Source organism: Carcharodon carcharias, chromosome 2 (genome assembly GCF_017639515.1).
Source record: "Carcharodon carcharias isolate sCarCar2 chromosome 2, sCarCar2.pri, whole genome shotgun sequence".
Classification (NCBI taxonomy): domain Eukaryota; kingdom Metazoa; phylum Chordata; class Chondrichthyes; order Lamniformes; family Lamnidae; genus Carcharodon; species Carcharodon carcharias.
In genome coordinates this window covers 2,288,574-2,312,813 of record NC_054468.1, presented here as the reverse complement: position 1 = coordinate 2,312,813, position 24,240 = coordinate 2,288,574, and the positions used below count along the sequence as shown (strand labels likewise).

At 44.3% G+C, this 24,240-nt stretch overlaps 1 protein-coding gene across 6 annotated transcripts in view; it reads right to left on the bottom strand.

Moving 5' to 3' along the window:
• The window catches only part of lrrc31 (leucine rich repeat containing 31), a 119,368-nt gene that overhangs the window by 53,894 nt on the left and 41,234 nt on the right, over positions 1-24,240 (bottom strand). For 5 of the 6 annotated variants that reach the window (XM_041209430.1, XM_041209450.1, XM_041209441.1 and 2 more), the window contains exons 3-6: positions 20,878-21,114; positions 6,554-6,700; positions 1,730-1,897; positions 469-636 (exon numbers count right to left, since the gene is read on the bottom strand). In XM_041209430.1, coding sequence (XP_041065364.1) covers positions 469-636; positions 1,730-1,897; positions 6,554-6,700; positions 20,878-21,114 — 720 coding nt within the window. The remainder of the gene's footprint in view (positions 1-468; positions 637-1,729; positions 1,898-6,553; positions 6,701-20,877; positions 21,115-24,240) is intronic. The other variant, XM_041209467.1, reaches the window with a different exon arrangement.

Here is a 24,240-nt window from a genome sequence, read left to right as displayed (position 1 = left end):
GCTAATAACCAATAAATTCAATTATTTAGGAGAAACATCTCTACCCAAAGTGGCTCAAATGTGGAACTTGCTACCACAAGCAACAGCTGAGGTGAATAGCATAGATGCAGTTAAGGAGAAGCTGGAAAGAGGGAGAAAGGAATAGAAACCTTTGCTGCTTGTGCGAGATAAAGAGGGTGGGAGGAGGCTCATCTAGAGGATAAACACCTGCTTAGACCAGTTTGGCTAAATGGCCTGTTTGTATGCTCTAAATGTTTAACATTTCTCAAGTCGAATGAACCCAACATGAATCACCTTAAATAAAAACAAATGATCTAATTTCTAAATTTCAATTATGTTCTCCTAACAGAGGGAGATAAAAATACACATTCTTACAATCAATGACACAACCTTGCAAAGGCATTAGTTTACTAAAAAAAAAAACTCTAATCCAAACAGCTAATTTAGTTTTCTGTAAGCAATCATTACCCAATTCTCTCCCATCTTCTGCAGTTAGGTTGCAATCGATCAGTCTTAGAACCTTCAGCTTACTGACTGGCTGGAGCTTCTCAGTAAAGAGAGACAGATTTCCTCCCAAGTTGCTGTTCCAGGATAAATCAATCTCTTCAATGTTTTGCAAAAGTTGGATGCAGTCACCTAAAAGCAATTCCTCAATTAGCATTCCATTGAATTTTCTGATTGATTGTCAAAACAGCTTTTTATCATGTTAAAAAATATTGACTCTTCATATTATAATAAATTATTATTTAGAGATAATCCACCAGTGAAAGAGTCAACACCTTCAGGAACTGTCCCCCAGGGAGAGTCAACACCTTCAGGAACTGTCCTCCAGTAAAAGTCAGCAGTTTCAGGAACTGTCCACCAGGGAGAGTCAGCACCTCCAGGAACTGTCCCCCAGGGAGAGTCAGCACCTTCAGGAACTGTCCCCCAGGGAGAGTCAGCACCTTCAGGAACTGTCCCCCAGGGAGAGTCAGCACCTTCAGGAACTGTCCCCCAGGGAGAGTCAGCACCTTCAGGAACTGTCCCCCAGGGAGAGTCAGCACCTTCAGGAACTGTCCCCCAGGGAGAGTCAGCACCTTCAGGAACTGTCCCCCAGGGAGAGTCAGCACCCCAGGGAGAGTCAGCACCTTCAGGAACTGTCACCCAGGGAGAGTCAGCACCTTCAGGAACTGTCCCCCAGGGAGAGTCAGCACCTTCAGGAACTGTCCCCCAGGGAGAGTCAGCACCTTCAGGAACTGTCCCCTAGTAAAAGTCAGCACCTTCAGGACCTGTCCCCCAGTGAGAGTCAGCACCTTCAGGACCTGTCCGCCAGTAAAAGTCAGCACCTTCAGGAACTGTCCCCCAGGGAGAGTCAGCACCTTCAGGAACTGTCCCCCAGGGAGAGTCAGCACCTTCAGGAACTGTCCCCCAGGGAGAGTCAGCACCTTCAGGAACTGTCCCCCAGGGAGAGTCAGCACCTTCAGGAACTGTCCCCCAGGGAGAGTCAGCACCTTCAGGAACTGTCCCCCAGGGAGAGTCAGCACCTTCAGGAACTGTCCCCCAGGGAGAGTCAGCACCTTCAGGAACTGTCCCCCAGTGAGAGTCATCACCTTCAGGAACTGTCTCCATTTTTCAGGCAATGGAGAAATTTGAGAAAGAAAATATGGCAATTATACACAAGCCGGAATCTAATCAGCATAAAGTGAAATGTTCGGGCACAGCAGAAAGCCAAAGAATTAAGTGCACCTACCCAGGGCAGAGACATCTGTCTCAGACAGTCTACAGCTGCCCAGCACAAGCACCCTCAGCTGGGGCATGTGCTGCAGATGATTGGTCAGCAGTTTGAGAGTTCCACCAATTGTCTCATTCCAAGAAAGGTCCAGTTCCTCCAAGTTAGGCAAGTTTGGCAACAAGGCAGCTGAAAATGAGATTTAATGGAGGTTTTAAATTACTGCAAGATGGGCTTCAATTTCTAGTATTTTCATTTAGCCCATCAGGGATCTCTCTCTGTGCCTTGAGTATTTCAGAGTGAGGATTTCTCTCTGTGCTGGGAATCTAGAAGGACAAGGGCAGCAGACACATGGGAACACCACCACCAAGTTCCCCTCCAAGTCACGTATAATGTGGGAAACTGTGAACTTTGGCAGGAAGAATAGAAAATAAGTATACTATTTAAATGAAGAGAGATTGCAGAACTCTGAGGTACAGAGGGATCTGGGTGTCCTGGTACATGAATCACAAAAAGTGAATGCCTTTATGCTTCTCATTTAGAAATGGTTACGACAATGAACACTCTCCAGTTCACAGCATACAACCACCCTCAATGGAGCTCCAATGAAAGATCAGAGAAATGAAACCAGAAAATGCTGGAAAAATTCAGCAGCTCTGGCAGAATCTGTGGAGGGAGAGACAGAGTTAATGTCTCAAGTATGTATGACTCTTCAGAGCTGAGGAGAGGTAGAAATGTGATGGATCTTATACTGTTGGGGTGGGAGGAAGCAGGTGGAGTTCGATAGAAGATCAGGGATAGTGGGAGCTCAGGAGAGATTTGACGTACAGACTCAAAATATTAACTCGGTTAACTGTTTTCAACCAGACCAGGGCTATAGACCCCAAAGGAAGCCAGCTTGCACCTCCACAGTGCTGTTTGTTTGCTTCTTCTGCTGCTGAAAGTGTCAACCATGTATGAGTGGGCCAGACACAACTATTCCAGTGCTCTCTGGGTCAGCCTTGCATTCTCCATAAACTTCAGTTCCTAAAGCCCCTGCTACCTGTATCTCACATTCCCATCATCCACGTACATTAATTCCCAATTCACCAATTTAAAATCCTCATTTTTGTGCTTAAGTCCTTAACAGGCCTCAACCCACCTGCTCTCTGGAACTTTTGTCCAGCCCTGAAATCCTTTTTCTTCCTCTGACTCAAGCCTCTCACACATTTACCAAGTCCTCTGGCGCCACCTGAGTCTAGGGAATCTCACAGAATCACAGTGCAGAAGAGGTCCTTCGGCCCATCGAGTCTGCACCATCACGTGAGAAATACCTGACCTACCTACCTAATCCCATTTACCAGCACTTGGCCCATAGCCTTGAATGTTATGACGTGCCAAGTGCTCATCCAGGTACTTTTTAAAGGATGTGAGGCAACCCGCCTCCACCACCCTCCCAGGCAGCGCATTCCAGACCGTCACCATCCTCTGGGTAAAAAACTTTACTCACAGCCCCCCAAACCACCTGCCCCTCACCTTGGAAGACTGAAAGATTATGGCCGGTGCCTCTGTAATTTCCACTCTAACTTCCTTCAATATCCTTGAATGCATCTCAACTGGTCCTGGTGCCTCGTCAACTTTAAGTACCTACAGTTTATCCAACACTTCCTCCATATCAATTTTGAAACCTTTTAATGACAGAGTTTCCTCGTTTGTCACCATGCATACCTAAAAATGAGGTGTCAACCTGGTGAAGCTACAACACAGGATTACTTGCATGCCAAACAGCATAAACAGCAAGTGATAGACAGAGCTAAGCAATCTCACAACCAACAGATCATATCTAAGCTCTGCAGTCCTGCCACATTAGTCGTGAATGGTAATGGTCAACTAAACAACTCACTGGAGGAGGCAGCTCCACATATATCCCCATCCTCAATGATGGGGGAACCCAGCACAGCATTGCAAAAGATAAAAACAAAAATAGAAATATCTGGAAAAACTCAGCAGGTCTGGTAGCATCGGCGGAGAAGAGTAAAGTTGACGTTTCGAGTCCTCATGACCCTTCAACAGAACTAAGTAGAAATGGGAAAGGGGTGAAATGGGAAAGGGATGGCAAAAGATAAGGCTGAAGCATTTGCTACAATCTTCAGCCAGAAGTGCTGAGTGGATGATCCATCTCGGCCTCCTCCAGAGGTCCCCAGCATTACAGAGGCCAGTCTTCAACCAATTTGATTCACTCCATCTGGTATAAAGAAACGGCTGAAGGCACTGGATACTGCAAAGGCTCTAGGCCCTGACAATATTCCGGCAATAGTACTGAAGACTTGTGCTCCAGAATTTGCCACACCCCTAGCCAAGCTGTTCCAGTACAGCTACAGCACTGGCATCTGCCCAGCTATGTGGAAAATTGCCCAGGTATGTCCTGTGCTCAAAAAGGACAAATCCAACCCAGCCAATTACCGCCCCATCTGTCTACTCTCAATCATCATTGAAGGGGTCAGCAACAGTGCTAACAAGCGGCACTTGCTTAGCAATATCCTACTCACTGATGCCCAGTTTGGGTTCCATCAGGGCCACTCAGCTCCTGACCTCATTAAAACCTTGGTTCAAACATGGACAAAAGAGCTGAACTCCTGAGGTGAGCTGCAAGTGACTGTCCTTGACATCAAGGCAGCATTTGACCGTGTGTGGCATCAAGGAGCCCGAGCAAAACTGGAGTCAATGGGAATCAGAGGGAAAACTCTCCGCTGGTTGGAGTCATACCTAGCACAAAGGAATACGGTTGTAGTTCTTGGAGGTCAGTCACCTCAGCTTCAGAACATCGCTGCAGGAGTTTCTCAGGGTAGTATCCTCGGCCCAACCATCTTAAACTGCTTCATCAATGACTTTCCTTCCATCATAAGGTTAGAAATGGGGATGTTCGCTGATGATTGCACAATGTTCAGCACCATTCATGACTCCTCAGATACTGAAGCAGTCCATGTCCAAATGCAGCAAGACTTGGACAAAATCCAGGCTTGGGCTGACAAGTGGCAAGTAACATTCACGCCACACAAGTGTCAGGCAATGGCCATCTCCAACAAGAGAGGATCCAACCATCACCGCTTGATGTTCAATGGCATTACCATCACTGAATCCCCCACTATCAACATCCTGGGGGTTACCATTGACCAGAAACTGATTTGGACTAGCTTTGGTGAGACCACACCTGGAATATTGTGTGCAGTTTTGGTTTCCTTATCTGAGCAAGGATGTACTTGCTATAGAGGGAGTGCAGCGAAGGTTTACCCAGCCGATTCCTGGGATGGCGGGACTGACATTGGAGGAGAGATTGAGTCAGTTAGGATTATATTCACTGGAGTTCACAAGAATGAGGGGGGAATCTCATAGCAATCTATAAAATTCGAACAGGACTAGGCAGGGTAGATGCAAGAAGGATGTTCCTGATGGTGGGGGAGTCCAGAACCAGGGGTCACAGTCTGAGGATATGGGGTAGACCACTTAGGACTGAGATGAGGAGAAATTTCTTCAACCCAGAGAGTGGTGAGCCTGTGGAATTCGTTACCACAGAAAGTAGTTGAGACCAGAAACATTGTATGCTTTCAAGGAGTTAGATATAGCTCTTGGGGCAAAAGGGATCAAAGGGTATGGGGAGAAAATGGGAGCAGGCTATTGAGTTGGATAATCAGCCATGATCATAATGAATGGTGGAGCAGGCTCGAAGAGCCGAATGGCCTACTCCTGCTCCTAGTTTCTATATAAGTACTGTGGGCTACAGGAGCAGGTCAGAGGCTAAGAATTGTGTGATGGGAAACTCACCTCCTGACTCCCCAAAGCCTGTCCACCATCTACAAGGCACAAATCAGCAATGTGATGGAATACTCCCCTCTTGCCTGGGTGAGTGCAGCTCCCATAACACTGAAGAAGCTGAACACCATCCAAGGCAAAGCAGTCTGCTTGATTGGCACCACATCCACAAACATTCACTCCCTCCACCACTGATGCACAGTAGCAGCAGTGTGTACCATCTACAAGATGCACCACAGGAATTTGCCAAGGCTCTTTAGACAGCACCTTCCAAACCCACGACCACTATCACCTAGAAGAACAAGGGCAGCAGATAGATGGGAACACCACCACCTGGAAGTTCCCCTCCAAGTCACTCACCATCCTGACTTGGAAATATATCGCCGTTCCTTCACTGTCACTGGGTCAAAATCCTGGAACTCCCTTCCTAACAGCATTGGGGGTGTACCTACACCACATGGACTGTAGCAATTTAAGGCAGCAGCTCACCACCATCTTCTCAAGGGCAACTAGGGATAGACCATAAATGCTGGCCCAGCCAGTGAAGCCCAATCCCATAAATGAATTGTTTTAAAAAAATCCAGCTCATCTTTTAAGACTCTCCTCTTTCACCCTGCTTGGTATCTCCCTATTTGGCTCAGGGTGCATTGTTTTTGTCTGTGAAATACTTTGGAATATTTTCCTACAAAAAAATGAAATTTGTTGTTGCGATTGATTGAAAGACATTGGCTGGTGAAGAGAGTAACAAATCAGTAACACTGGACATTCTACCCATAAGAGTTTACCCATGAAGGTGCCAAAAGTTTCAACATTCTCCTTATTATCTAATTATAATTTGACAAAGCCTAGTCTTTTGCCTCCTTTCTACAGCTTGGCAGATTTTCTTCTAGGGTTTAGCATTGCGTTGTTAATATCCATTTTATATTTGCTGATTACTGATTTCCATTTACGGCCTCTGGTGCTATTGATTTGGAGTAAGCTTTGCATAATACTTTTGCCCTTAGCAATTCATGTGCCAACTCCGTCCCCATGGTTTATAATGTTGGATAAACTTACCCAACTGAACTGCATCATTAGCAGTGAGCCAACTATTACTGAGATTCATATACTTTGAGTGTGGCTTCTTCCCCAACCTTGCCATAAACTCAACGACTTGAGCCCATCTGGCTGTGCTGCACTCAAGATCCAGGGACTTCGATTCATCTTAATGCAAGAAAAAAAAAACAACAAAGCATTCTAAGTTGAGGGGTCAAAGGATGGCAAACAAATTTCAATGCTAATAGATCTAAGCAGAGACTCCATTTTGCCACTTAACAAACCTTTTAGCTTATAATCACACACAAGTAGAAGTAAAAGGCTGAAATAGTTTCTGGATCTCAGATCTAAACATAGGTAAGATAATATTGGGAATTTGAAACTATTGTTTTCTACTCCAGCCACAAGTTCCCTTCCCAAGCTACTGGCCCCATCCCTCTATCTGGAACTGTCTAAGGTTGAGCCAGACTGTTCCCAACCTTGGTATCATACTTGACCCAAGATCAGCTTTGGGCCACAGAGCCTCACCATCACTAAGGTTGCCTATTTCCACTTCTAACATCACCTGGCTCCATCACTGCCTCAGTTTATCTGCTGCTGAAACCCTCATCCATGCCTTTGTTACCTATAGACCTGACTACTTCAACCATTTCCTGGCTGGCCCCTCACATTCTACCTTCCATAAAATTGAGGTCATCCAAAACTCTACTAATCCTGTCCTAAATCACTCCAGTCCTGTTCCCCCATCATCCTTGTGCATGCTGACCTACATTAGCTCTTGGTCCACCAAAGCTGCAATGTAAAACTTCTCATCCATGACCTCACCTTCCCCATCTCTAATCAGCTGCAGCCCCATAACTCAGATATCTGCACTCCTCAAGTTTTGGCTGTTTCAGCATCCCTGATTTTAATTGCTCCATCACTGGTGAGTGCGCCTTCAGCTGCCTAGGCGCTGAGCACTGGAATTCTCTCCTTAAACATCTGTGCACCCTCACCTCCCCCTTTAAGATATTTCTTAAAACTAAGTATTTGACCTAGCTTTTGGCCATCTTCCTCAATATCTCTACGTAGCTCAAGGTCCAGGTTTTGTTTGATAACACTCCTGTGAAGCACTTTGGGATGGCTTTACTCTGATAAAGAGAGTGAGTGAGACACTGCGAGGCCAATGGGACAGACAGGAGTTCAGTGACATAAAACGAGGGACAGAGAGTGTTGAAAGAGATGGCTACAGAGATAGTGGATACATAGGTGGTCAAAATTCTATAGATTCTGGAATGGTGTCTGCAGATTGAAAATTGCAAACGTAATCCCACTAATTAAGAAAATTGGGAGAGAGGAAATGGCGAACTACAGGCCTGTTAAGCTGATGTTAGTAGTAGATAAAATACGAGAAACTATTAAAGGATTTGATAACCAGACACTTAGAAAATAATGATCTGATTGGCCAGAGTCAACATGGATTTATGAAAGGGAAATCATTTTTGACAAACCTGTTGGAGTTTTTTGCAGATGTTACTAGCAGAATGGATAAGGGGAAACCAGTGGATGTGGTGTATTTGAAACTTCAGGCTTTCGACAAGGTCCCACACAGGAGGTTAGTAAACAAAATTAGAGCACATGGGTTAGGGGTGGGCTGAGGACTGATCAATAGACAAAGCAGAGAGCGGGAATAAACGGGTCGTTCTCACGTTGGCCGGCTGTGACTTGTGGGGTTACAGCAAGGATCAGTGCTTGGGCCCCAACTGTTCACAATATATATCAGTCACAATATCACAGAATCTTTACAGTGCAGAAAGAGGCCATTCAGCCCATCGAGTCTGCACTGGCTCTCTGAAAGAGCATTCCACCAAGTCCCACTCCCCGCCTTATCCCCATAACCTTGCACATTCTCTCTTTTCAGGTGGCAATCCCATTCCCTTTTGAATACTTCGATCGATCCTGCCTCCATCACCCTTTCAGGAACTTTGTTCCAGACTCCGACCACCCTCTGGGTGAAAAAAAAAATTCTCACATCACATTTGCTCCTTTTACCAATTATTTTGAATCTGTGCCCTCTAGTTCTTGATGCTCTCAAGTGGGAACAGTTTCTCACTATTTACCCTGTCCATATCCCTCAGGATCTTCAATATCTCGATCAAGTCTCCTCTCAGCCTTCTTTTCTCCAAGGAAAACAGTCCCAACTGCTCCAATCTACCCTCATAGCTAGTTTTTTTAATCGCTGGAATCATTCTTATGAATCTCCTCTGTACTCTCTCCAATACCTTCACATCCTTCCTCAAGTATGGCTCCCAGAACTGGATGCAGTACTCCAGATGAGGCCTAACTAGTATCTTATACAAGTTCAACATGAGCTCCCTACTCAATGCCCCTATTAGCAAGTCTAGGACACCATATGCTTTATTAGCTGCTTTCTCAACATGCCCTGCCACCTTCAATGACCTGTGCACATATACACTGAGGTCCCCCTGTTCCTGCACCTCCTTTAGAATTTCTCCCTTTATTTTATACTGTCTCACCATTTTTTTCGTGCCAAAATGAATTACCTCATACGTCTCTGCATTGAACTTCATCTGCCACTTGTCTGCCCAATCCACACCCACCAACTTGTCCATGTCCTTTTGAAGTTCAAGACTATCCCCATCACAGTTGACAACATTTCCAATCTTCGTATCAACTGCAATTTTTGAAATCATGCCCTGAACACCACAGTCTAGATCATTAATATATATCAGGAAGAGCAAGGGTCCCAACACTGACCCCTGGGGAACTCCACTACAAACGTTCCTCCAATCTGAAAAACAACCATTTATCACAACTCTCTGTTTCCTGTCACTCAGCCAATTTCTATTCAAGTGCCTACTCTCCCTTTTATTCCATGAGCTAGAATTTTGCTCACAAGTCTGTTGTGTGGCACTGTATCAAGTGCCTTTTGAAATTCCATATAACCGCATTGTTAGGAAATAGGACAATTTAAGTTATATTTGTATTTGTGGGTATTAGGAATGAGTTTTAGTTTTAAAGTTTAAGTTCAATTTGTATTTCTGTATTTGAGTCACAAAAATGTCAAGCTGAGTTTTAGTTTCACTTTAAAAGTTGAAGCCTGGGATCTAGTTTCATTTTTGAGGGAGACAGCACGTCTAAAGCTGTTTGTATACCTGCATTTCTAATGGGTTTTACGACTCGAAGAGAAGTTAAAGCAAACACAAGAGGAGGAAAAAATGTGCTTCTGGCTAGCAACAGGGGGGTCCAAGGAGGGAGACCCACCCACACACACATAAAAAGCAGTCTGAGTTCAGTTGAAAGTAGCTGCCAGAGAGGCTAGAGCAACGGGACAGATAACAATTCCCAAGCTAAAGAAGAAAGTCCCCAAAATCCAGGGGAGTGGAACAGATGGAGGTCCCAAGCAGAGCTTCTAGTCAGAGGAAGGACAGAAACCTGGAAAAGGTCCTGTTATGTGGAGTTAAGAGTGAGGAGCAGAGAAAGGTCTCCAAGCTTCAAGGAAGGAAAGCTGCAGGAAGCAGATTTAAAGTGAGAGGCCAGAAGGTCCAAAGAGAGGGCTGAAGGTCTGTAACTCTTTGCTATAGGCATGTGATGCAGCAGTGTACTGTTAATGTCTGAGCCAGAGAGAGTTAGTATGTGGAAGACAGCTTGAATTCATGTGGTGGCTCAGGGGAGAGGAACATTGGATGAAGAGTTTGAAACCCTGGAGGTGAACCCTTGCAGAAGGTGACTGAGAGAAAGCATTGGTTTGGGAGAAAATTCCAAAGCAAGGTCTTGGAGAGTGGAGATTGGAAGCCCTCATCCAAAGGACAGAGCTCATTGAGACTGGTTGGCTCAGTGTGACAAGCACCTGCGGTAATTTGAGGAGAGATCCATAGCATCATGGGCTGTGGATATTAGAGTATAAGATAGTTTTTGTAACTTGTGTTAACCTTACAAATTTGTATATATCTGAAAAAGATACAGTTGTGGTTGAAGGAGTTTTGTAATATAATTAATTTTTTCTTGTTAAAAGCTTATCAGCTGACTCCTGTCACTCTGTTCATTGGCACCCTCCAGATATCTAAAAAAATAAAAGTTTCAATATATGAAGTCGGGTTCCACCCTGGGATCAGGCCAGTCCAGTAGTAACATTAGCTGGGATTATAACAACATCAACAATGTTTCCCCTATCAATCTTCTCTGTTACGTCCTCAAAAAACTCCAGCAAGCTCGTTAAACATGATTTTCCCTTTATGAATCCATGCTGGCTTTCCTTAATTATCCTGCACTTGTCTAAGTGACTACTGATTTTATCCCGTACTATAGTTTTCAGAAGTTTCCCTACCACTGAGGTCAAACTGACTGGTCTGTAGTTGCTGGCTTTATCCTTGCAGCCCTTTTTGAACAAGGGTGTAACATTCTCAATTCTCCAGTCCTCTGGCACCTCCCCTGTGTCTAAGGATAGAATTTCTAGCACCTCCTTCCTCACAATTGTAAGTTCTTCTAGTGTATCAATTACCTCCTCTCTCACCTCGGCCTGGGTAGCATCTTCTTCCTTTGTAAAGACAGATACAAAGTACTCATTCAACACCTTTGTTATTTCTATTTCTCCAGCCTCCATATGCAAGTCCCCTTTTTTGTCCCTAATTGGCCCTACACTTTCTTTTATCACCTTTTTATTATTTACATGCTTATAGAAGATCTTGGGATTCCCTTTTATTTTCACTGCCAGCCTTTTTTCATGCTCTCTCTTTGTTTTTCTTATTAGTTTCTTCACTTCCCCTCTGGTCCTTCTGCATTCAGCCTGATTCTCCATTGTATTTTCTACCTGACATCTGTCATATGCTTACTTCTTTTCATCTTCACCTCTATCTCTCTCATTATCCAGGACGCCCCGGATTTATTTGTCCTACCTTTCCTCTTCAAGGGAGTATACCTTGATATTTCCTGCAATACTTTTTTTTGAAGGTGGCCCATTGTTCAGCCACCGTCTTTTCTGCCAACTTTTGATTCCAACTCACTCGACTCAGATGCATTCTCATCCCATCGAAGTTGGCTTTCCCCCAATTAATTATCCCTGTTCTGGATTGTTCCCAATCCAGAGCTAGTGCTTCTGCAGTTTCCGATTAACCTAAACCTTATGAAACAATGGTCACTAATATTTGATCCACTTGGGCTAATTCATTCTCCAGGACTAGGTACAACAATACCTGCCCTTTCGTTGGACCAGAACCATACAGCTGCAGAAAATTATCTTGATCATATTCCAGGAACTCTCGCCCCTCTTGTCCCTTTGTACTATTCCTATCCCAGTGTATATCTGGATAATTGAAGTCTCCCATTATGATATCTCTTATAATTCATGCACTTCTCTGTAATTTCTTTGCAAGTTTGTTTTTCCACATCCCTTCCACTAGTTAGTGGTCCATATATCACATCAGTCAATGTTATTGCACATTTTCATTCCTTACTCTAGCCAGAGAGATTCCATCCCTGACACCTCTGGAACATCCTCTCTCCAGTACTGTAATACCATTTTTAATCAATATTACCACTACAACCCCGTCTTTTTCTTCCTTTACTGTCTCTCCTAAATGCCTTGTACCCATGAATATTTAACGCCCAGTCCTGCCTTTCTTTGAGCCTGGTCTCTGTTATAGTAATAATGTTATAATTCCATTTGTGAACCTGTGCCTGCATTTCACCAATCTTATTAACCACGCTCCGTGCATTTACATACATGCACGTTATCCCTGATTTAGGCTTTTTTTTTTACTTTCCCCCTTATTCCGACCCCATCAAATGACTTACTATTGCCTACTTGAATTCGATCAAACTCTCCAAGTATTCGGTCTACCTTGATGCAAAACTCTGACTCATTATCAGTTGATACTTCACTACTTCCCACTGCCAATTTTTCTCCTCTCCACTCTGAATTTCTCACCAGGTTCCCATCCCCCTGCCAATCTAGTTTAAACCCTCCCCAACAGCACCAGCAAACCCTCCCCACGAGGACATTAGTCCCAGTCCTGTTAAGGTGTAACCCGTCCTCCTTGTACAGGTCCCACCTGCCCCAGGACCAGTCCCAATGCCTCAGAAATCTAAAGACTTCCCTCTTACTCCATTTCTCCAGCCATGTTTTGAACTGCTCGCTACCATCCTGGAGTCACGTCTAAGGCCACAGAAGCATCTGTCTGCTCCCAAACTATGGAATCCCCTAATACTATAGCACTTCCACTCTTCCTCCTCCCCTCCTGTGCAGCTGAGCCACCTGTGGTGTCACGGACTTGGTTCCTCAGAGGATTGTATCAGGAGCCATTTCGCTCACCAGTATCCAAAATGGAAACGCGGTTAAAGAGAGCGAAATAGCCTCAGGTGATTCCTGCACTACCTGCCTGTTTCTCTTAGATACTCTGGGGGTCACCCATTCCCTCTCTGCAGTGTGACCACCTCTTTAAATATGCTACTCACGTAACACTCAGTCTTGTGGATGCACCACAGTGACTCCAGCCGCCGCTCAAGCTCTGCAACCCGGAGCTCAAGTTTCTGCAGCTGGTGACATTTCCTGCAGATGCAGTCATCAAGGGCATTTTGTGCCTGCACAACTTCCCACACCCTGCAAGATGCACATTCCACATGGCCAAGCTGCACTGACAAACCTTATATTTTATATAAAGTGTTTACAACAGTATTTACTAATTTATTTTAATTATCTTAATTTAGAATAATTCCTATGTATCCTACAATTTACTGTGTTTATCTCAGTCTCGCCCCTTCTCTTGTTCTTTTAACTCAGACTCCGCTCTCCAGTGATATACAGTCGGGAGTGAGTTCCCCTGGGAGTCCACAGCATTGACTTCCGAACCTATGAAGTCTCGTAGTATCAGGTCACGGGCAAGAAAACCTCTTTCTGCTTACCATATACCGCGAACCCCCGGAACTGAGCTGATGAATCAGTACTCCACGTTGAACACCTCTTGGAAGAAGCATCGAGGGTGTCAGGGGTGCGGAATATGCTCAGTGTAGGGGACTTCAATGTCCATCACCAAGCACAGCTCACTAGCACCGAGCTAGCTGAGTCCTAAAGGACATAGCTGCTGGACTGGGTCTGCAGTAGGTGCCGAGGGAACCAACAAAAGGGAAAAACATACTTGACCTCATCCTCACCAACCTGCCTGCCGCAGATCTGTCTGTCTATGCCAGTATCAATAGGAGTGACCACCGCACAGTCATTGTGGAGACAAAATCCTGTTTTCACATTCAGGATACTCTCCATCATGTTGTGTGGCACTAACACCATGCTAAATGGGACAGATTTCAAACAAATCTAACAACTCAAAACTGGGCATCTATGAGGCGCTGTGGGCCATCAGCAGCAGCAGAATTGTACTTGAACACAATCTGTAACCTCATGGCCCAGCATATCCCCCACTCTACCATTACCATCAAGCCAGGGGATCAACCCTGGTTCAATGAAGAGTGCAGGAGGGCATGCCAGGAGCAGCACCAGGCATACCTAAAAATGAGGTGTCAACCTGGTGAAGCTACAACTCAAGACTATTTAGAAACATAGAAACTAGGAGCAGGAGTAGGCCATTCGGCCCTTCGAGCCTGGTCCACCATTCATTATGATCATGGCTGATCCTCTATCTCAATGCCATACTCCCGCTTTCTCTCCATACTCCTTGATGCCCCTAATATCCAAAAAACTATCAATTTCTTTCTTGAATATATTCAGTGACTTGGCCTCCACAGCCTCTGTGGTAGAGAATTCCACAGGTTCACCACTCTCTGAGTGAAGAAATTTCTCCTCATCTCAGTCCTAAATAGCCTGCCCCATATCCTGAGACTGTGGCCCCTGGTTCTAGACTCCCCATCCAGGGGAAACATCGTCCCTGCATCTAGTCTGTCTAGCCCTGTTAGAAATTTATACATTTCAATCAGATCCCCTCTCGTTCTTCTAAACTCTAGTGAATACAGGCCCAGTCGAACCAATCCCTCCTCATACGACAATCCTGCCATCCCTGGTATCAGCCTAGTGAACCTTCGCTGCACTTCCTCTATGGCAAGTATATCCTTTCTTAGGTAGGGAAAGCAAAACTGCATACAATACTCCAGATGTGGGGCTCACCAAGGCCCTGTATAACTGCAGTAAGCCATCCCTGCTTCTGAACTCAAATCCTCTTGCAATGAAGGCCAACATACCATTTCCCTTCCTAATTGCTGGCCGCACCTGCCTGTTTACTTTCAGTGACTGGTGTACAAGGACACTCAGATCCCTTTGTACATCCACATTTCCCAATATATCACCATTTAAATAATACTCTGCCTTTCTGTTTTTCACACCGATGTGTATACCTTCACATTTATCCACGTTATACTGCATCTGCCATGTGTTTGCCCACACACACAACTTGTCTAAATTGCCCTGAAGTCTCCTTGCATCCTCCCCACAACCCCGCCCAGTTTTGTATCATCAGAAAATTTGGAAATCCCTCATCCAAATCATTTATATATATTGTGAATAGCAGGGGCCCAAGCATTGATCTCTGTGGTACACCACTAGTCACTGTCTGCCACCTGGAAAAAGACCCATTTAGTCCTACCCTGTATCCGGTCTGTCAACCAATTCTCAATCCATGCTAGTATATTACCCTGATCCTATGTGTTTTAATTTTGCCCACTAGCCTCTTATGAGACACCTTATCAAATGCCTTCTGGAAATCCGAATACATCACATCCACTGGCTCTCCCTCAGCTATTCTACTAGTTACATCCTCAAAAAACTCCAGTAGATGAGTTAAGCATGATTTTCCTTTCATAAACCCATGTTGACTTTGTCTAATCCCGTTAATGCTTTCCAAATGTTCTGATACCACGTCTTTTATAATAGACTCCAGCATTTTCCCCACGACTGATGTTTTGTTAACTGGTCTGTAATTCTGTTTTTTCTCTCCTGCCTTTTTTAAATAGTGGGGTTACATTTGCTGTAGGCAGCATGCAACAGACATTGCTAAGCGTTCCCACAGCCAATGAATCAGATCTAAGCAGTGCAGTGCTGCCACATCCAGTCCTAAATCTTGGTGGACAATTAAACAACTCACTGGAGGGGCAGTCTCCACAAATATCCCCATCCTCAAAGATGGAGGAGCCCAACACGTCAGTGCAAAAGATAAGCCTGAAGCATTTGCAGCCATCTTCAGTCAGAAGCGCCGAGTGGATGATCCATCTCACCCTCCTCCGGAGGTCCCCAGCATCACAGATGCCAGTCTTCAGCCAATTCGATTCACTCTACGTGATGTCAGGAAATGGCTGAAGGCACTGGATACTGCAAAGGCTATGTGTATTGACAATGTTCCGGCAATAATACTGAAGACCTGTGCTCCAGACCTAGCCACATCTCTAGCCAAACTGTTCCAGTACAGAAGTGGGGATGTTTGCTGATGATTGCACAATGTTCAGCACCATTCGCAACCCCTCAGATATGCAGCAAGACCTAGACAACATTCAAGCTTGGGCTGACAAGGGCAATTTACATTTGTGCCACACAAGTGCCAAGTAATGACCAAAGTTAGGTAGGAAAGTAAGATGTGAAGAGGACACAAGAAGTCTACAAGGGGACATAGATAGGTTAAGTGAATGGGCAAAGATCTGGCAAATGGAGTATAATGTGGGCAAATATGAAATTGTCCACTTGGGCTGGAAGAATAAAAAAGCTTATTTTCTAAATGGTGAGAGATTGCAGAGCTCTGAGATTCAGAGGGATCTGGGTGTCCTAGTGCATGAATCACAAAAGGTGAGCATGCAGGTACAGCAGGTAATTAGGAAAACTAATAGAATGTTATCATTTATCGTGAGGGAAGTCAATTACAAAAGTAGGGAGGTTATGCTTCAGGTGTACAGGGCACAGGTGAGACCACATCTGGAGTATTGTGTACAGTATTGGTCTCCTTATTCAAAGAAAGATGTAAACGCATTAGAAGCAGTTCAGAGAAGTTTACCAAATTAATACCAGTAATGGGTGGGTTGTCTTATGAGGAAAGGCTGGACAGACTAGGCTTGTATCCACTGGAATTTAGAAGAGTATGAGGTGACTTAATCGAAACTTTTAAGTTCCTGAGGGTCTTGACAGGGTGGATGTGGAGAGGATGTTTCCTCTCGTGGGAGAATCTAGATCTAGGGGTCTGTGTTTAAAAATAAGGGGTCGCTCAATTAAGACGGAGATGAGGAAAAATTTTTTCTCTCAGAGGGTCATGAGTCTTTGGAACTCTCTTCCTCAAAGGCAGTGGAAGCAGAGACTTTGAGTATTTTTAAGGCAGAGCTAGATAGTTTCTTGATTAACAAGGGGGTGAAACGTTATCAGGGGTAGGTGGGAATGTGGGGTTGAGATTACAATCAGATCAGCCACGATCTTATTGAGAGGTGGAGCAGGCTCGAGGGGCCAAGTGACCAACTCCTGTTCCTAATTCGTATGTACCAATATCCTGGGGTTTACCATTGACCAGAAACTGAACTGGACCGGCCATAAAAATAACTGTGGCCACAAAAGCATGTCAGGGGCTGGGAATTCCACAGCGAATTACTCGCCTCCCAACTCCCCAAAGCCTGTCCACCATCTACAAAGAATATTTCAGGAGTATGATGGAATACTCCCCATTTGTCTGGATGAGTGCAGCTCCAACAACACAAGAAGCTTGACACTGTCCAGGACAAAGCAGTCCACTTGATTGGTACCACATCCACCACATTCAACATTCACTCCCTCCACCACTGACTCACCATGGCAACAGTGTGTACCATCTACAAGATGCATTGCAGCAACTCACCAATGATGCTCCGACAGCACCTTCCAAATCCATGATCTCTAACATCTAGAAGGACAGGGCAGCAGATGCACGGGAACACTGCATCTGCAATTACCCCTCCAAGCCACACACCATCCTGACTGAAACTCTATCACCGTTCCTTCAGCGTTGCTGGGTCAAAATTCAGGGGCTCCTTAACAGCACTGTGGGTGTACCAACTGCACATAGCAGCAGTTCAAAAAGGCAGCTCACCACCACCTTCTCAAGGGCAATTAGGGATGGGCAATAAATGATGGCCTAGACAATGATGCCCACATTCTGTGAATGAATTGAAAAACAGACAGATTGATGGAATGGGCAATCGATTTAATAGAGAAGTGTGAAGTAATTCATTCTGGTAGGAAGAATGAGACAATATAAAATAAAGGGTGCAATTATAAAGGGGATACGGGAGCAGAGGACCTGGGTATATATGTGCATAAATCATTAAAGATGGCAAGTTGAGAGAATTGTTAATAAAGCATAAGGCATTCTGAGCTTTATTAATAGAGGCACAGAACACAGAACAAGGAAGTTGCGTTAAACTTGTATCAATAGCGTTTCCCTATCTATTCTGTCCAGATCTCTCATGACTTTGTATCTTTTTTATTCGTTCATGGGATGTGGGTGTCACTGGCTAGGCCAGCATTTATTGCCCATTTCCAATTGCCCTGCAGGTGGTGGTGGTGAGCTGCATTCTTGAACCCGTTAGCAAATAGTTTATGTAAGTTAAATTTATATTTGATAGGAATGAGTTTTAGCTTTAAAGTTTGATTTATATTCTGTATCTGTGTTAAGAAAAGGTCAAACTAAGTTTTAGTGCCACTTTAAAAAGATGCTTGTATTTCTAATGAGTTATGACTTAAGAAGTTAAGCAAACACAAAAGTAGAAAGAAGTGCTGTTGCCTAGCAACGGGTCCAGAGAGGCAGGTCCCTCTCACAGACACACACAGAAGACAGACAGCAGTTTGATCCTGGAAGCTGTTTGAGTTCAGTTGGTTTTGAAAGTGCATAAGGACATAAGAAATAGGAGCAGAATTACGCCATTCGGCCCCTCAAGCTTGACCCGCCATTCAATAATATCATGGCTGATCTGCCCCAGAACTCAACTCCTCTCTCATGTCATCTCCTCATAGTCCTCAGCTCCTGATACTTCAAACATCTATCTACTTCTTCTTTAAATACTTTCAGTGATCTAGCCTCCGCAAATCTCTGAGGTAGAGAATTCCAGGTGTTCACTACCCTCAGAGAAGAAATTCCTTCGCATCTCAGTTTAACGAGTGACCCCTTATTCTATAACTCTGTCCCCTAGTTCAAGATTCCCCAATAGTGGAAACATCTTCTCAACATCTACCCTGTCGAGTCCCCTAAGAATCTTGTACATTTCAATAGGATCACCCCTCATTCTTCTAAACTCTAAATAAAGGCCTAACCTGTTTAGCCGTTCTTGATAAGTCAACCCCTAAACTTTTTGTGTTTCATGCACAAGAACACCCAGATCCCTCCGTGCTGCAGCTTTTGGAGTCTCTCTCTATTTAAATAATAGTCTGCCTTTTGATTTTTCCTTTCAAAGTGCATGACCTCACACTTTCCTAAATCAAACTCCATCTGCCAAGTTTATGGCCACTCACTCAACCTGTCTCTTGTTATGGAAAAGGCTGATGTGCAACAAACACAAATAGCCGTGTGGCAGGATGGCGGCATGTGGCATGGCAGTAAGGTGGTATGGAGCACGGCGGCATAGAGCATGGCGGCATAGAGCATGGCGGTATTGTGGCAAGGCAGTATGCGGTATGGAGCATGGCGGTATGGAGCATGGCGGCATGGAGCATGGCGGTATTGTGGCAAGGCAGTATGCGGTATGGAGCATGGTGGCATGGAGCATGGAGGCATGGAGCATGGCGGCATGGAGCATGGCGGTATTGTGGCATGGCAGTAAGGCGGTATGGAGCATGGCGGTATGGAGCATGGCGGTATGGAGCATGGCGGTATGGAGCATGGCGGTATGGAGCATGGCGGTATGGAGCATGGCAGTATGGAGCATGGCAGTATGGAGCATGGCGGTATTGTGGCAAGGCAGTATGCGGTATGGAGCATGGTGGCATGGAGCATGGAGGCATGGAGCATGGCGGCATGGAGCATGGCGGTATTGTGGCATGGCAGTAAGGCGGTATGGAGCATGGCGGTATGGAGCATGGCGGTATGGAGCATGGCGGTATGGAGCATGGCGGCATGGAGCATGGCGGTATTGTGGCATGGCGGTATTGTGGCAAGGCAGTATGCGGTATGGAGCATGGCGGTATGGAGCATGGCGGTATGGAGCATGGCGGTATGGAGCATGGCGGTATGGAGCATGGCGGTATGGAGCATGGCGGTATGGAGCATGGCAGTATGGAGCATGGCAGTATGGAGCATGGCAGTATGGAGCATGGCGGTATTGTGGCAAGGCAGTACGCGGTATGCAGCATGGTAGTACACTATAACGTAGTGGCAATGACAGAAATTGGCTTACAAATGGCATTTAATGTTTAAAGATACAAAGTGTTTGGAAAAGATAGGGAATGAGAAAAAGGAGGTGGAGTGTCATTGCTGACTGGGAGTGCCATTGCTGTGTTGGAAAGAGGGGATGTCCTCCCACAGCTGATGAATCCGTATTCCTACATGCTAAACATCACTTGGAGGAAGCATTGAGGTCACTTAGGGACACAGTGTACACTGGGTGGGAGCATTCAACGTTCAGTACCCAGAATGGTAGCACTGAACTGGTCGGGCGATGAATGACATACCTGCCTTGCAGTATGGTGAGAGGACCACCCAGAGAGAAAAATCAATCTACATGACCTCATCCGCACCAATCCTGATGTATCTGTCTATGGCAGTAATGTTAGGAGTGACCAATGTATAATTCTTGTGGAGACGAAGTGCTATCTTCACCCTCAGCGTTTGCGTGGCACCAACACTGTGCTAAATGCAATAAAGCAACTCAAAACATCCATGATGCACCGTGTGCCATCAGCAGCATCACAACTGTATTTAACCACAATCTGTGATCTCACGGCCCATCAAATCTCCCAGTCTACCAGTCCCATCAAGCCAGTCTACCAGTCCCATCTACCAGTCCCATCAAATCTCCCAGTCTACCAGTCCCATCAAGCCAGAGACCAATCCTGGTTCAATAAAGAGTGCAGGGGAACATGCCAGGAGCAGCGCCAGGCATACCTAAAAAATGAGATGCCAACACAGATTGAAGGTTTTAGCAGAGATGCAGAGGGGATACACAAAGAAGAACTTCTTTACATTAATGTTAATGACCCGGCACAGATTTGATGGGCAGAATGTGTTAATTAGGGACCCTGCAGCTACTGGCTTCCAAACATGCAAAGAATCTTACATCTACATAGTGAGTGTCCTTCAGATTTCAACCACAGTCGACATCATTCATGCCTAGGAGATTTTTTTTTCTTCAGTTTTTTAATAAATCAAGACCTCAGATGACAAAATGACTACATTTATGGTTACCTGATATCTTTGAAACATTCCCTTTATTTCCTGAATCCATTGATGGTTTCCCTAATTTCTGCTTTTCTGTGACACAGGCAGCTTCATTAGAATTCTCAGGTGCCTTAAAGAAGCGAGATATTGAAGATTGTGGCCATCTCTCTGTAAAAGATTTACTCCTCCAGATCTGGTTCACAATCAGGTCAAAGGGAGACTTTGAATGCTTTGTATTGATTTCATCACTGTGTAGTTTGGAACCTAGAAAGAAATACAACGATTTTCCACATTAGAGATTCACCTGCACTTTCACTCAACACTTGGCAAAACAAGGGCAAGGGGATGAGATCAGGCATGCTTGTCCAGTCCCCTTTAGTTACATATCATCAACAATAAATATCTGCGCTCACTCAAAGAATGGTTTTATGGGGGTGGAGAGGGGGAGTGGAGAGGGGTGTTTCCAGTGAGAAAGAAAGATGACTAAAGGAAGGACAAGCTGTCCGTGGCTAACTAAGGAAGTTAAGGATAGTATCAAATTGAAAGAAAAAACGTATAATTCCGCAAAGATGAGTAGCAAGTCAGAAGATTGGACAAAATATAAAGAACAGAAAAGAAAGGCTAAAAGATTAATATGGAGTGAGAAATTAGAGTACAAGAGAAAGCTAGCTGGAAATATAAAAACAGAGTTTCTACAGGTGTTTAAGGAAAAGAGTAAGTTGGTCCTGCAGAGAATGAGAATGTGGAATTAATAATGGAAAATAAGGAAATGACACGTGAAATGAAGACATTTTGCATCTGTCTTCACTGCAAAAGATACAATTATTTCTGGGATGTTATTTGTGAATCAGGAGGTGAAAGGGAGGGAGGAACTTAAAACAATTACAAACTCCAGGGAAAGGGTGTTAAGAAAATTATTAGACCTAAAAGGTGACAAGTTCCCAGGTTCTAATGGACTTCATCCTAGAGTCTTAAAAGGAGTGGCTGCTGAGATGGTACATGCATTGGTTTTAATTTTCCAAAATTCCCTTGATTATGGAAAGGTCCCATCAGATTGGAAATTGGCGAATGTGACTCCTCTATTCAAGAAAGGAGACAGAGCAGGAAACTACAGGCCAGTTAGCTTAACATCTGTCAGAGAAATTGCTGGAACCTATTAGGAAGGAGCTTATAGGGAGGCACTTAGCAAATCTCGATGCATTCAGGCAGAGCCAACATGATTGTGTGAAAGGGAAATCATGTTTGACTCATTTATTGGAGTTCTTTGAGGAAGTAAGAAGCAATGTGGGTAAAGAGGAACCTGTGGATATGCTGTACTTAGATTTCCAAAAGACATTTGACAAGGTGCCACATCAAAGGCTACTATGCAAAATCAGAGTTCATGGCATAAGGGTAACATATTAGCATGGATAGAGGATTGGTTAGCTAACAGGATGCAGCAAGGGGATAAACTAACAATGGTTAACCAAGGAAGTTAAAGGTAGTATCAAATTGAAAGAAATACAACATGGCAAAGGTTAGTGGTAAGTCAGAGGATTGGCAAAGTTTTAAAAACCAACAAAAAATGACCAAAAAAAAAGGGAGAAAATAAACTTTGAGGGTAAACTAACAAGTAATATAAAAACAGACAGCAAGAGCTTCTTTAAATGTATGAAAAAGAGAGAGGCCAAAGTAAGAATGAGGCTAGGGAAATAATTATGGGGGACCAGGAAATGTCAGAGGAGTTGAATAAATACTTTGCATTCATCATAGAGGACACCTAAAGCATACCTAAAGTCCTAAATAATCAAGGGGCAAAAGGGTGGAGGAAATAAACACAATAAGTATCACTAGAGAAAAAGTACTAGGGAAGCTAATGAGGCTAAAGACTGATAAGTCCCCCAGACCTGATGGGTTGTTTCCTAGGATATTAAAGAAAATAGCTACACAAATAGTGGATGCACTGGTAGTAATCTTCCAAGAATCCTTAGATTCTGGAAAAGTCCCAGAAGATTGGAAAACTGTCAATGTAACACCCTTATTCAAAAAGGAAGGGAGACAAAAAAATGGGTAACTATAGGCCAGTTAGCTGAACATCTGTCATTGGGAAAACGTTAGAGTCTGTTATAAAGGATGTAATAGCAGAGCATTTAGAAATACATAATATAGCAGAGTCAGCACAGCTTCATGAGGGGGAGATCATGCCTGACAAATTTATTAAAATTCATTGAGGAGATAAAAATCAGGATAGATAAAGGAGAACCAGTACATGTAATATATTTGGACTTCCAAAAGGCGTTTGATAAGGTACCACACATAAGGCTACTTATTAAGATAAGAGCCTATGGTGTTAGGGGTAGTATATTAGAATGGATAGCGGATTAGCTAACTAATAGAAGACAGAGACTTGGAACAAGGAGGGGCATTTTCAGGATGGCAACCTGCAACTAGTGGAGTGCCACAGGGATTAGTGCTGGGGCCACAATTATTTACAATATATATTAATGACTTAGATGAGGGAAGTGAATGTACTATCGCCAAGTTTGTGGATGACACAAAAATAGGTGAGAAGGCAAGTGGTGAGAATGATGCAAAAGTCTACAGAGGGATATAGACAGGTTAAGTGAGTGGCAAAGACTTGGCAGATGGAATATCATGTGGGAAAATGTGAGGTTATGCACTTTGGCAGGAAGAATAGAGGAGCTGAATATTATTTATGTGGAGAAAGACTGCAGAAAGCTACAGCACAGAGGGATTTGGGAGTCCTCATGCATGAATCCCAAAAAATTAACAAACAAGGTCAGTGATTAATAGGGAAGGCAAATGGAATGTTGGCCTCTATTTCAATGGAAATGGAGTATAAAAATAGGGAAGTCTTGCTGAAACTATACAAGGCACTAGTTAGACCACACCTAGAATACAGTGAACAGTTTTTGTCCCCTTATCTAAGGAAAGATATTCTGGCATTGGAGGCAGTCCAGAGAAGGTTCACGAGATTGATCCCAGGTATGGAGGGATTTTCTTGTGAGGGGAGGTTGAGTAGGTTAGGCCTGTACACACTGGAGTTTAAAAGAATGAGAGGCGACCTTATTGAAACATATAAGATCCTGAGGGGACTTGACAGGGTGGATGCTGAAAGGATGTTTCCCCTTGTGGGAGACTATCTCCTCATACGACAATCCTGCTATCCCAGGAGCTAGTCTGATGAACCTTCGCTGCATTCCCTCTATGGCAAGTATATCCTTTTTTAGGTAGGGAGACCAAAACTGCACACAATACTCCAGGTGTGGTCTCATCAAGGCCCTGTACAGCTGCAGTAAGACATCCCCCTACTTCTGAATTCAAATCCTCTTGCAACAAAGGCCAACATACCATTGGCATTTCTAATTGCTTGCTGCACCTGCCTATTAC